This window comes from Erythrolamprus reginae, chromosome 2 (assembly GCF_031021105.1).
Source record: "Erythrolamprus reginae isolate rEryReg1 chromosome 2, rEryReg1.hap1, whole genome shotgun sequence".
In the NCBI taxonomy this organism is placed as follows: Eukaryota; Metazoa; Chordata; class Lepidosauria; order Squamata; family Dipsadidae; genus Erythrolamprus; species Erythrolamprus reginae.
Genome location: NC_091951.1, coordinates 44,293,199 through 44,308,169, shown reverse-complemented (window position 1 = coordinate 44,308,169; position 14,971 = coordinate 44,293,199). Strand labels below are relative to the sequence as shown.

General features: G+C 42.0%; 1 protein-coding gene across 5 annotated transcripts in view; it reads right to left on the bottom strand.

Annotated features, from left to right (window-relative positions):
- LOC139160300 (tubulin tyrosine ligase 3-like) overlaps positions 1 to 8,141 on the bottom strand; it is a 60,704-nt gene extending 52,563 nt beyond the window's left edge. For 3 of the 5 annotated variants that reach the window (XR_011557916.1, XM_070738021.1, XM_070738024.1), the window contains exons 1-2: positions 8,074 to 8,141; positions 2,716 to 2,800 (exon numbers count right to left, since the gene is read on the bottom strand). Coding sequence is in view for 4 of the 5 variants with exons in the window: in XM_070738021.1 (XP_070594122.1) it covers positions 2,716 to 2,721 (6 nt within the window). In the remaining variant the exon portion in view is untranslated. The other 2 variants (XM_070738023.1, XM_070738022.1) reach the window with 2 other exon arrangements.
- Positions 8,142 to 14,971: the final 6,830 nt, after the last annotated feature.

Sequence of the window (14,971 nt, the reverse complement as noted above, 5' to 3'; positions counted from 1 at the left end):
TGTTCAAAAGGAACAGAAGCAATGGAAAAATTGGAGGAGTTCCACCAATATGCTAAAAATACAGGTAAGTCCCACAATTGAAACCAGAATATTGATCACTAAGTGAGATGGCCATGCGACCGCTTTGTTCAATGATCACAATCTCACCTCTCCCAGCTGCAGTTGTTAAGCCGCGAGAGCCGTCGTGAGGCTTCCAAGATTCGCCCACGTTTCTTCAACACTCCGTGGCTTGCATTGGCTGCGGATCAGTTTCCGGTCACAATTCAAAGTATTGGTCATGACCTTTAAAGCCCTACATGGCATTGGACCAGATTACCTCCGGAACCGCCTGCTACCGCACAAATCCCAGTGACCGATAAGGTCCCACAGAGTTGGCCTTCTCCGGGTCCCGTCGACTAAACAATGTCGTTTAGCGGGCCCCAGGGGAAGAGCCTTCTCTGTGGTGGCCCCGGCCCTCTGGAACCAACTCCCCCCGAAGATTAGAACTGCCCCCACCCTCCCTGTCTTTCATAAACTGCTCAAGACTCATTTATGCTGCCAGGCATGGGGGAGTTAAGTTATTCCTTCCCCCTAGGCCATTACAAGATAAGCATGGTATGTTTGTGTGTATGTTTCGTTTTATTATAAGGGGTTTTAGTTGTTTTATTAATTGGATTTCTACACGCTGTTTTTATCATTGTTGTTAGCCGCCCCGAGTCTGCGGAGAGGGGCGGCATACAAATCCAATAAATAAATAAATAAATAAAATACAGGTTGTTAACAGAGCATGAGGGTCCCTGAAAAGGTGGAGGGAGGAAAGAAGTTTGGGAGGAAAGAAGTTGTTGGTACAAAAGTAAAAGATAAAAAAAGAAGAAGCTAAGAAAATGGAGGTGGAAGGGACACATTTACAAGAATGGTAGAGTTGAAAAGATCGAAAGAAAATGAATGATTGATGATGGAGAGCCATAGATTTTTTTAATTTTAGAATTATTATATTTTATTGTGATGATAATAATACCAATAGTGTATAAGTTTTGATTAAATAATATTATTTAGTTAAAGGTTATTCTTATAGGTTAACAATTTTATATTAGATTGGTATAAGATTAGTTGGGTTCAATGAAATTTAGAATTAATTGAATTAAATATTCGTACTGACACAGATAATACAAAGAATAAGACAGAAGAAAAGTGGGTCAATTGTTAATTAAACAGGTCATTAAACAACAAGGAGTAAGGCTAAGTTACATGAACGCATTCAGAAATTGAAAAGATATTGCCAATAATGTTGGCTGTATTTGCTTAAAATAATCAGAAGAACAAATGAAAGCAATAATAATGCTTTCATTCATTCTTCTGATTATTTTAATTGTTTAATTGTTTAATTTTAATATTATTGTTGTTATCTACTAAAGCCTGTTTAACAAACATTATCCCCCCCCCAGGGTAAAATGGCCCCCACTCTTCCTGGTTCTGCCAGAGGGCCTGGGGAACCCAGAGTTGGATGGAGCCTATTAAATGGCTTATGTGATGTGTTGTCTCCGGAGTGAGGGGTGGAAGGCTATTATATTAGAAACATAGAAGACTGACGGCAGAAACAGACCTCATGATCCATCTAGTCTGCCCTTATACTATTTCCTGTATTTTATCTTAGGATGGATATATGTTTATCCCAGGCATGTTTAAATTCAGTTACTGTGGATTTACCAACCACGTCTGCTGGAAGTTTGTTCCAAGGATCTACTACTCTTTCAGTAAAATAATATTTTCTCATGTTGCTTTTGATCTTTCCCCCAACTAACTTCAGATTGTGTCCCCTTGTTCTTGGGTTCAGTTTCCTATTAAAAACACTTCCCTCCTGGACCTTATTTAACCCTTTAACATATTTAAATGTCCCCCCATTTCCTTCTGTCCTCCAGATTGAGTTCATTAAGTCTTTCCTGATATGTTTTATGCTTCAGACCTTCCACCATTCTTGTAGCCCATCTTTGGACCTGTTCAATTTTGTCAATATCTTTTTGTAGGTGAAGTCTCCAGAACTGAACACAGTATTCCAAATGTGGTCTCACCAGTGCTCTATATAGCGGGATCACAATCTCCCTCTTCCTGCTTGTTATACCTCTAGCTATGCAGCCAAGCATCCTACTTGCTTTCCCTACCGCCTGACTGCACTGTTCACCCAATTATTTTATTAATTTATTATTTGATTATTTTATTTTATTGGCATTATTTTTTTATATGCGATGACTTTATATCCCTGTAAGTGGCCCTGAGTTGCCATGTGTGAATAAGTGGCAATATTCTAATAAATAAATAAAAATAAAAGTAAGGTGCAGAATCAAACTGCAGTTCTTTAAAAGAGCAGTAAATAATAGCGACGGAGCTCAAATCACCGAAAGTATATTCTGCTTGAGTGTTAGGAAAACATTTGTAAATATAACAGCAGATTGATAGGAGAAATAATTTTATTTTTCAAATTTTTATCGTCACCCTTCTCACCAGAAATGACTCAGTCATTATTTATATATCAAATTATACATTGTGTAATTATTTAGAGAGAAAGCCAACTATTCTTTGCTAGATGTTTTCATGCAAAAGTACCACCATCTGTTATTGATGCTTTAATTTAGAAAATGGCATAGAGTACTTGATGACCTACATAAGTGATGCCTTCAGTCCCCGACACCAAAATGCTACAATCATAATATTTTACACACACTAATTTTCTCAATTCACCTGCATGTTCTAGGTGCCAGATCCACCGTCTGTACAGCAACTCACAATTACCAGGTACGTCAGTCATGGCGCACTGCACAGCCACCTGGAATAGACAAGTGACAGCTCACCATTACAATGTGCTAGCTAAATTCTCCACATCACTTACTGAGCCGGGGTGGCACAGCAGGTAGAGTGCTGTACTGCAGGCCACTGAAGCTGACTGTAGATCTGTAGGTCAGCGGTTCAAATCTCATCACCGGCTCAAGGTTGACACAGCCTTCCATCCTTCCGAGGTGGGTAAAGTGAGGACCCGGATTGTGGGGGCAATATGCTGGCTCTGTTAAAAAAGTGCTATTGCTAACATCTTATAAGCCACCCTGAGTCTAAGGAGAAGGACGGCATAAAAATTGAATGAATGAATGAATGTTCTGTCGAGCTCTCTGGTAGAATCCTCCCGAAAATGCACAGATACAATTTCAGACACACACACGTTTGAAAATTCAAAACAATGTTCTTTATACCGAAAATTCAAATAAACAAAGCCCTCTTTTTGTATAGCAAAGAGCACTCGTCTCCAAACAAACTGGTAATTTGTACAAGTCCCTTATCAGTTCTGAGATACTTAGCTTGCAGCTGTGAGGCAATTCAGTTCACGGAGAGGGGCGGCGTACAAATCTAAATAATAAATAAATAAATAAATTCAAAGTCCTTCTTCTTTCACAAAGTGAAACACACTTTGCTCTGGTTTAGTTTCAAAGCAGGGAAAAATCAGCACACAAAGGTCAAAGTCAGCAAAGCAGGCACAAAACACAAAGATCAGATAATCCTCCACGATGGCCAAACCCACAGGCTGCTATTTATAGCAGCCTCACTAATCACCACAGCCCCACCCAACCACAGGTGGCTTCATTTTCTTTGATAATAATCTCTCAGTTGTTGCTGCCTATGCATCGCTCTCTGCATGTGTGGCTGTATCATTCACTCTTGTTCCGAATCCAAGGAGGAGCTAGATAATTGATCTCCTTCTGAGCTGTCTGCCACACTCTCCTCCTCCCTGTCACTCATGTCTTCTTGGTCAGAGGAGCCTTCATCAGAAGATTCCACCGGGAGCAAAACAGGCCTGTCGCATGTGGATATCTCCCCCACATCCACAGTCCTTGGGGCAGGAGCTGGGCCAGAGCTAACCACAACACCTACCCTGTGTATCTCTTAGGGTCAGCGCAATCGGCACTATAATTGAGGCAGCTACTCACTGTTTCCGTCTTTGTCTTTGTATCTGTATGTCGGCGTACAAATAATCCTCAACTTATGTTGTGGTTGGCTCTGGCCCAGCTCCTGCCCCAGGGAATGGGGAGGTGGATGCAGGTGAAACTTCAACATGTCACAGGCCTGTGTTATTGCCAACAGAGTCAGTTCAGAGTTTAGTTTCCTCGGACGAAGAAGAAGGTGGGAGTGACTCGGCAGAGGGGGGCTTGGCACACAGCCAAGGCAGTCAATCTCCCTTATCTTCTATTGATTCAGATAATGTCATTTTGGACCCATGCAAGCGCAGAATTATGCATAGAAGAGACCAAGTAAGAACATATTACGGGAAATAAGGGAGGCCACCTGTGTTCGGGTGGGGCTCCAGTAACTTAGGGCTGCTGCTATAAATAGCAGCATGTGGGTTTGGCCATTGTGGAAGAATATCTGATCGCAGTTCGTCAGGAATCTTGTGTGCTGGACTTTGTTGCTTTTTCACACCATACATAAAGAGGAAACGGCCCAGGGGAGTCAATTTCCCCATGCCTGACGGCAGAGGTGGGTTTTAAGGAGTTTGCGAAAGGCAAGGAGAGTGGGGGCAGTCCTAATCTCCGGGGGGAGTTGATTTCAGAGGGCCAGGGCTGCCACAGAGAAGGCTCTTCCCCTGGGTCCCGCCAGACGACACTGTTTCGTCGACGGGACCCGGAGAAGGCCAACTCTGTGGGACCTAACCGGTCGCTGGGATTCATGCGGCAAAAGGCGGTCCCGGAGATATTCTGGTCCGATGCCATGAAGGGCATCTAGCTGCTAGCTATTAATCTAGCTAGCATCTAGGTAGTAATAGGCATTACTCTAGCTCAGCTCTAGCATGCCTCTGTATGCCGGCTGGCTGTTTTTCAGCTCACATGGAGGTTTTGGGGGCTTGTTTTCGGCCTCTGGAGGGCCTCTGGGGGGCAGGGGGAGGTTTTTGCTCTCCCCAGGCTCCAAGAAAGACTCTAAAGTCTGGGTAGAGTGTAAAATAGCCCTACTGGGTCCACCAGAAGTCAAGAAACAGGCCGTTTCCATCCTCCGGGGGTGCATTTTTGCCCTCCCCAGGTTCCAGGGATGTGGGGCACATGGGGGCATTGAATTATGGTCGTGGGCATGTGCAGGCACACAATAGCGTGTGCGCATATTCATTCCGCACCGAGGGAAGAAAGGTTCAACATCACTGCCCTATACCCTTTCAAACAAATGGTTATCCAATCTCGTCTTTAAAATTTCCAGTGTTGGAGCATTTACAGCTATTAAAAAGTTGTAAACCAGGGCTTAATAAAAAAAATATTGTTTTAAAAAGCCCTGTTACAAGCAAGTCACTTTTAGATCCAAGGCTATTTTACATTATTCCTGCAGAGAACGTGGTCTATTTATTTGGCTGCCATTGAGGTACAATGACCAAGTAAACCAAGATTCAGGTTTCAAATTAACCACAGAACCCAATGGGCGATTTTGAGCCAAACTTTACTTTACAGGGCTATTGTGAGCAAAGCTGGGGGGTGATTTGCATTACATGGCCTTTAACTTTTTAAAAAAAGAGAGAGAGAAACACATACACACATATCAAAAATTAGGAAACACACCCACAGATTAACAGATTGCCTAAAGCAGTGATGGCGAACCTTTTTTTCCCTGGGTGCCAAAGGAATGTGGGTGGGTGCTATCGCACATGCGTGAGTGCCCACACCCATAATTCAATGCCTGGGGAGGGCGAAAACAGCTTCCCCTGCCCTTCAGAGGCCTTCTGGAAATGGCCTGTTTCCTGAGTTCTGGTGGGCCCAGTAGGCTCATGTTTCGCCCTCCCAAGGCTCCAAAGGCTTCCCTGGAGCTTCCCTGGAGCTGGGGGGAAATAAAAACGCATTCCCCCATCCCCCTGGAGGCTCTCTGGAAGCCAAAAGCGCCTCTGTTCAAGCCAAAAATCAGCTGGCTGGCACACGCATGCACATTGGAGCTGAGCTAGGGCAACGGTTCACATGCCAGCAGATATGGCTCCGTGTGCCACCTGTGGCACCCATGCCATAGGTTCACCCTCACTGGCCTAAAACTTTGCATCAATGCCCCAACTGAACTCATGGTTTTTGTGGTGGATTTATTTTTTTTATTTTTTTTATTGCTTTTCATTTTAAAACATCACAATATTTTAACGCAGATCTGCACCTGTTTCCTTAGATTATTTCTACTTAGTAATATACAATAATTCATATATTTACAAAGTTACATATTTTCATCATTCTTTTCACGTTGTTTCACAGTCCTTCCTTTTTTTCTTAGTCCAGTTGTACCATCTATTCCATATTTCATGGTATTCCAAGTTATTTTGTGCTTTACGTTCAATGGTAAGCCTATCCACCTCGGCACACCTTTACATTTTATCCATTAGTATTTTCCCGATGGGATTAGATTGTTCTTCCAATATTGAGCGTATGCTATTTTCGCTCAATATTGTTAAATATTGTTTATTATTATTATTATTATTATTTATTAGATTTGTATAAAGCTCTTCATGGCACCGGACCAGGATATCTGCGAGACCGCCTTCTGCCGCACGAATCCCATCAGCCGATTAGGTCCCACAGAGTTGGTCTTCTCCGGGTCCCGTCGACTAAACAATGTCATCTGGCGGGACCCAGGGGAAGAGCCTTCTCTGTGGTGGCTCCGACCCTCTGGAATCAGCTCCCTCCAGAGATTAGAATTGCCCCCACCCTCCTTGCCTTTCGTAAACTCCTTAAAACCCACCTCTGTCGTCAAGCGTGGGGGAACTGAGACATCTCCCCCTGCCTATGTAGTTTTTGTGCATGATATGACTGTATGTATGTTTTTTATACTGTATTGGGGTTCCTTGCTTTTTAGACTTTTTAAATGTACTATTGTTATTTTAGATTCTAATTATTAGATTTGTCATTATATATTGTTTTTATCACTGTTGTCAGCCGCCCCGAGTCTGCGGAGAGGGGCGGCATACAAATCTAATAAATAAATAAATAAAATAAATAAATAAATGACACCCCTCTTTGAAGACTCGAGGCGGCTCACAACAGAACAGCAATACAATATAAATACAAATCTAATGTTAAAAACTTTTTAAAAACTAATTTAAAATACATTGCTATAAAAACTTATCTGTTACACAATCATACACACTCAGTCCGATTGAACATCAACATAATAAAGGTCAGCGAAAAAAGGAGAGGGGGAGATTAATTTGGAGGTACTGTTTTCTCATTATTCCCAGCAAGAAGCATTTTGGGGTAAATTCCATTACTATTTCCATGATGCCTTGCAAACATTTCTGAACTTTTTTCTAGTATCTCTTTGCTTCAGGACATGTCATTGTATTTGCGATGGATTTATGAACCCATTTTTTGCAGGATTTTTCCTTTGCTTCTGAGTAATCCCAGGTGCCACAGTAAATCACAAAGAGAGGGCGGTTTGCCAATCAATTTGATTTGCACAATGTAAACCTTACATAAATTGCCTTCTAGAAATTGTTCCAGTGTGCACAATACTTGTGTACCCTGTACTTCCTCATACCAATTCATTCACACCCCACCCCACCCCGCAGCCTCGTTCCCTCCTCCAAAATTGAAACCATTGCCATAAACTGGGGATACAAATCTAATTATTATTATTATTATTATTATTATTATTACTATTATTATTACTATTATTATTACTATTACTATTATTACTATTATCATCACCATCACCATCACTATTATTATTATTATTATTATTATTATTATTATTATTATCATTACTATTATTTTACTCAATTTTAAACTATTCGTGTAACACTAAGGCACCACGTCCCCACTAAAGCTCGTGCATGAAACCACGGCTTCGATCCGGGATTCCAACACCAAAACCATCTGCATTGGTGACCCACGGTGAAGAGCGCCTCTGAGCGTGTGCAAAGGGCACTTTCCCTCGCCGCCAAGAGGGGAGATGTTGGAAGGGAAGAGAGGAGACAGATCTCTCTCTCTCTCTCTCTACCTCAGATTGGGACCTTCTGGCTTTCCAAAAAGCGTGCCGGGTCCTTCGCGCGCCTCGTTCGCCTCCCGCGCCCACTGCTCAAGGCTGGAGATCTGCAATACGAACCGGGACGGGATTCCGAGGCTGATCCGGGACCGGACAGCTCCTTCCCCATAGATCACTCCCCAGAGGCTGTTTGGAGTTTCTATGGAAACCAGAGCGCCCTGCCGCTGGGCGGGGAGGAAGCCTCTCCCCATTTTTGCCCTTTACCCATTTTAATTTGTTTTGCTTTTAAAAAATTATGATCAGAAAGGAGTGATGCATTCCAGTACACCGGAAAGTCATGGCGATGAATGAAGAGGTTTGAGGAGGAAAAAGCACATTTCATGACTTGTTTTATTTATTGTTTTATTTATTATTTATTTATTAAATTTTTATGCCGCCCTTCTCCTTAGACTCAGGGCAGCTTACAACATGCTAGCAATAGCAGTTTTTAGCAGAGCCAGCATATTGCCCCCACAATTTGGGTCCTCATTTTACCCACCTCGGAGAGATGGAAGGCTGATTTTTTTTTTATTATTATTATTATTTATTTATTTATTTATTTTCTTTGTCAAAAACGTGTGCAAGATGGCAGGTATTGATATAAACATAAAACATAAATTGAGCAGGTACAGGTAAATTAGGACAATATGACAGCAAGACATAGAAACATAGAAGACTGACCGCAGAAAAAGACCTCATGGTCCATCTAGTCTGCCCTTACACTATTTCCTGTATTTTATCTTAGGATGGATATACGGTATGTTTATCCCAGGCGTGTTTAAATTCAGTCCCTGTGGATTTACCAACCACGTCTGCTGGAAGTTTGTTCCAAGCATCTACTACTCTTTCGGTAAAATAATATTTTCTCACGTTGCTTCTGATCTTTCCCCCAACTAACCTCAGATTGTGCCCCCTTGTTCTTGGGTTCACTTTCCTATTAAAAACACTTCCCTCTTGAGCCTTATTTAACCATGTAACATATTTAAATGTTTCAATCATGTCCCCCCTTTTCCTTCTGTCCTCCAGACTATACAGATTGAGTTCATGAAGTCTTTCCTGATACGTTTTATGCTTAAGACCTTCCACCATTCTTGTAGCCCATCTTTGGAGCCGTTCAATTTTATCAATATCTTTTTGTAGGTGAGGTCTCCAGAAGACAGGGACCGTAGGCACAATGGTGCCCTTATGCACACCCCTTAGCAACACACACACACACACACACACTAACAAAAAAAAGGCAGCGCCCCATTTTTGACACCACTTACCCTCTTCCAGATCAATCAATGCCACTTTTTTAAAAAAATGCGGGGAAGCCCCCTTTTAAAGGTCCTGCATTTTGCAGACGGCTTCTTGTCTCCTGCCTTCCCCTTTTGGTGGCTTGGTCTTTTTTATATTATACAGTATATATAAAATGGGTTAAATGGGGCCAAAAAAGGAGAGCAGGGCCATTCTGGGTGACATGTCTGGGGATGGCCAGGATTCTGAAAACAAAACAGCGGACATGCTTTGGAGCAGAAGGGTGTGTAGGAGGTAAAACCAGAGGGTATGTCCCAAGGCTATGTGTGTGGTTGTGTGTATGTGTGTATTTGCAGGGGAGCAGGTGAAATGATGGTTAGCTGGGCTTGACTTTATGTGATCTGTGAGCCTTCCCTTAAATAGAATAGACAGAATTCTTTCCATCCCTAACCAGGTGCTAATGATATTCCCAGCTCTTACCCACTTGCAAGCTCTTTCATTCCTTTGTGAGGAATGTTTTCCAAACCCTGTCTTGGTAGGTGGTTTCCCCCCCCCCCAATTGCTTTACTTGCTCCAGCCCTAACCACGTACTAACACTGTTCCCAGGGTCTTACCGGCTTGCAAGCTCTTTCATTGTTACTCTCTGTGAAGAAGAATGTTTTCCATGCCCTAAGTTTTTTACAGGGCTTTTTCCATTGCTCTACTTGCTCCGACTGTTTCTTTCCAGGTGCTAATGATGTTCCCAGTTCTTACTGGCTTGCAAGCTCTTTCCTTGTTACTGTCTCAGGATAAAGTTTGTTATTCTCTGTAAAGAATGTTTTCCAAACCCTGTCTTAGATTTTTTTTTTCATTCTCTATTTGCTCCAAATGTTTCTTTCCAGCCCCTAACCAGGTGCTAACAATATTCCCAGCTCTTACCTGCTTGCAAGCTCTTTCATTGTTACTCCCTGCGAAAAATGTTTTCCAAGCCCTACGTCTTTGCAGGTTTTTCCATGTCTAACTTGCTCCAAGTGTTTCTTTCCAGCCCTAACCAGGTGCTAACAATATTCCCAGCTCTTACCAGCTTGCAAGATCTTTCATTATTAACTTTCTGCAAAGAAGAATGTTTTCCAAGCCCTAAGTCTTTGCAGGGTTTTTTCTATTGCTCTACTTGCTCCGACTGTTTCTTTCCAGGTGCTAATGATGTTCCCAGTTCTTACTGGCTTGCAAGCTCTTTCCTTGTTACTGTCTCAGGATAAAGTTTGTTATTCTCTGTAAAGAATGTTTTCCAAACCCTGTCTTAGATTTTTTTTTCATTCTCTATTTGCTCCAAATGTTTCTTTCCAGCCCCTAACCAGGTGCTAACAATATTCCCAGCTCTTACCTGCTTGCAAGCTCTTTCATTGTTACTCCCTGCGAAAAATGTTTTCCAAGCCCTAAGTCTTTGCAGGTTTTTCCATGTCTAACTTGCTCCAAGTGTTTCTTTCCAGCCCTAATCAGGTGCTAATGATGTTCCCAGCACTTACTCACTTGCAAGCTCTTTCATTGTTACTCTCTGCGAAAAATGTTTTCCAAGCCCTAAGTCTTTGCAGGTTTTTCCATGTCTAACTTGCTCCAAGTGTTTCTTTCCAGCCCTAACCAGGTGCTAATGATGTTCCCAGCACTTACTCACTTGCAAGCTTTTTCATTGTTACTCTCTGCGAGGAATGTTTTCCAAACCCTACGTCTTTGTAGGGTTTTTTTTCATTCTCTATTTGCTCCAAATGTTTCTTTCCAGCCCTAACCAGGTGCTAACAATATTCCCAGCTCTTACCGGCTTGCAAGCTCTTTCATTGTTAACTCTCTGCAAAGAATGTTTTCCAAGCCCTAAGTCTTTGCTGGGGTTTTTCTATTGCTCTACTTGCTCTGATTGTTTTGTTCCAGGTGCTAAGGATGTTCTCAGTTCTTACTGGCTTGCAAGCTCTTTCACTGTTACTCTCTCAGAATAAAGGTTTTCCTAAGCCCTTAACCAGGGGATAAAATAATGTGCTGAAGCTGACCAGACTAAGGATGCTAGATGAATACATGATAAGCAGATTCTTTTCCCTATTTTCCTCCCCAAAAACAAAGGTGCGTCTTATACTCCGAAAAATACAGTAGTCCAATGTCTATCTCCTCCCTTTGGGTGTATACAGATTTTTTTTTTAAAAAAACCTCTGATATTCCTGCAAGTTTTTATGCTAAATTATGAAATAAAAAATCACACTAACCGAGTTCCTTCGTTGATTGGATGCCGCTGTACGTATTTCTCGTGCTTCATGAGGGTCGTATTTTAAAACATTAAACCCCCCTCCCAAACTGAGCTTGCTAGCATTTCCCTAACATGCTGCTCATCCGGTTACCCTGCTAGCTTGGATGAATCATGTCACATTTCTCTCTTGGAATTGTGAACAACGCTAAGCAAGCAGAAAAAGATGTTCAGGCCCAGAGCACATGCAGCTCAAACGGGATCTAGTGAGACTGTTTTATGGCTCATTAAACAAACGAGCCCCTCAAGCTTGAGGCCTACCTCTAAAGAAATGAGGAAAGGTATTGTTGAGTCAACTGCGTGGAACTCATAGAGTGTTCAAGGTGTCTTACCTATGACATCAGAAGACAGCAGAACCATTTCACGGGCCAAACTTCCATTTCTTTCCCTTCCGCTTCCGCTGCCCGATTCATTAATCCAAGACTGAGGAGGCGCCTGCTATTTTTATTCCAAAAGGCAGGAATAATTCCCGTATTTCGGTATTATCGTCCATGGATTTATAGAAGGTATACTGCACAGTTTATGGTCAATTGTGGCCAATGCAGCAGAAAGCAATTGACTACACCTATTGGAACCAGACCCAGCCGAGTAAAGTACACTGGGAATACCTTAGACATAACTTCTTATATTCAGCCAAGCAACAAATAAAATTACAAGAAAGGTGAGGTAAGAGGCTTTATGTGTAATACAAGTTGTAAATATGACATTCACTGATCTAGATGGGTGTGCATGTCTATTTTCTATATTAATGATATGGTAGTGGCTGTGGGTTTTGCCTCCCAAGGACAATTCCACCTGTCCGTCCATTACCGTCCATTACCCTGGTGGGGGGGAATTACTGTCCCCCTTGGAGAGGGTTTGCAACTGGGGCATCCTCCTCGATCCACAGCTGACATTGGAACATCATCTTTCGACTGTGGCGAGGAGGGCATTTGCACAGGTTTGCCTGGTGCACCAGTTGCGGCCCTATCTGGACAGGGAGACATTGCTCACAGTCGCTCATGCCCTCATCACCTCGAGGTTCGACTACTGCAATGCTCTCTACATGGGGCTACCTTTGAAAAGTGTTTGGAAACTTTAGATCGTGTAGAATGCGGCCGCGAGAGCCATTGTGGGGTTACCTAGGTTCACCCATGTCTCTCCAACACTCCGTGGCTTGCATTGGCTGCCAATCAGTTTCCGGTCACAATTCAAAGTGTTGGCAATGACCTATAAAGCCCTACATGGCATCGGACCAGAATATCTTCGGGACCGTCTTCTGCCGCACGAATCCCAGCAGCCGATAAGGTCCCACAGAGTTGGCTTTCTCCGGGTCCCGTCGACTAAACAATGTCCTCTGGCAGGCCCCAGGGGAAGAGCCTTCTCTGTGGTGGCCGCAGCCCTCTGGAATCATCTCCCCTCCCCCGAGATCAGAACTGCCCCCACCCTCCTTGCCTTTTGTAAATTGCTTAAGACCCACCTATATCGCCAGGCATGGGGGAATTGAGACATCTCCCCTAGGCTTATAGACTTTATGTATGGTATGCTTGTGTTGTAGGTTTTTTAAATGACGGGTTTTTTTAAATACTTTCTTTTAATATTAGATTTGTTACATCGTACACTCTTATTATTATTATTGTGAGCCGCCCTGAGTCTGCGGAGGTGCGGCATACAAATCTAATAAATTATTATTATTATTATTATTATTATTATTGTTGTTGTTGTAGCAAGACTTGCAAAATTAGACCATTATTTACTAAACCTGGCTGGCAGATGATGTAGCTAGCATTTATGCTGCTCCTATAGGTTTGAAGACAGCTCTATAGTCAATTGCCTTCTGCTGCATTGACCATGATTTAATTATTATGAAAACAAAGTGTGCGGTCTTTTTTTTAAAAGCCTTCTGGAAAATAATAGGTCCAGAAGGGGGTCAAACTCAGTGTCACATTGCCACCATGATGTGACGTATTGCGTTTCCCTCCCTTCGCAGCGCTGGTGTGGGCGTGGCTTGCGCATGATGCAGCTGGCCCGCGGACACATCTGATCTAGGTTGAGATCATGTGATTGCATAAATGCTGCTGGCAGTTCCTAGAATCCCTCACGATTGGCCAAGCCTACTAGGACATACAAGCATTTGAAATAAATTCCCTCCTCCCGATTTAGATTTCTGCCTTATAAGGTAGAAAACACAAATACAGTGTTCCCTCGATTTTCGCGGGTTCAAACTTTGCAAAACGTCTATACCACGGTTTTTCAAAAATATTAATTAAAAAATACTTCGTGGTTTCCCCCCCTACACCACAGTTTTTCCTGCCCGATGACGTCATATGTCATGGCCAAACTTTCTTCCGCCTTTAATAAATATTTTTTTAAATAAACTTTAATAAATAAACATGGTGAGTAATAATCTAAATGGTTGCTAAGGGAATGCGAAATTGCAATTTAGGGGTTTAAAGTGTTAAGGGAAGGCTTGTGATACTGTTCATAGCCAAAAATAGTGTATTTACTTCTGCATCTCTATTTCGCGGAAATTCGACTTTCGCGGGTGGTCTCAGAACGCATCTCCTGTGAAAATCGAGGGAACACTGTACATAATATGCATGAATTTTAACAGAAATGCATCAGATTGAAACAAAATAACCCTCACCTTCTTTTTGCTGATTAGTGTATCTGCACTGTATTACTATTAATAGTAATTACTATTACTACTACGAGTCTACGGAGAGGGGTGGCATACAAATCCAATAAAATGAAATGAAATGAATGAAATTAGTTTTTATTCAGCTTTCCTATCACCCATTTCCTCCCGCTTATAACTCTAATTTGTTGCTTGTATCCTTGATTTTTAATCAATATTATTTCTTTATTGTTTACTTGTACCCCTACCTCATGACTGACAAATGTATACTGTACTTCCTTTTATGTACACTGAGAGCATATGCACCAAGGACAAATTCCTTGTGTGTCCAATCATACTTGGCCAATAAAGAAATCTATCCGTCTGTCTCTAAACTGCAATGGCATCTGAACTGAGGAATGACCAAGGCAGCTTTTTGTGTAAAGAAAGGGAATATCATAAACCCATTCATTGTATAATTTGTCAAGATAACAAAGGGCTTTGGGTGAGGGAATAGTGTTGTGAGAGAAAAGTTTGAAGTAAGTTTGTTGATTTTTATTTGTATAATTTCAAGAATGAGGTTGAGAAGGGACCATCTACTTGCTACTGACTTGTGTTATTGTCATTGTTTAAAACTTTTTAAATACAGTAGTCCCTCGCTATACCGCGCTTCACCTACTGCGGCTTCACTTCATTGCGGGTTTCTGAGGAAGTCGATCGGCAGATTTAAACAGCCCGCCAAACTCGATCGGCAGGCTTAAAAAAAAAAAAAAATCTAAAATTGTAAATACTGTATTTAAATACTGTATCTAAAATAAATACTGTGTGGGAAGGGTTTATAAACACTTAAAACAATGAAAACTTACCAAACAATTACAATA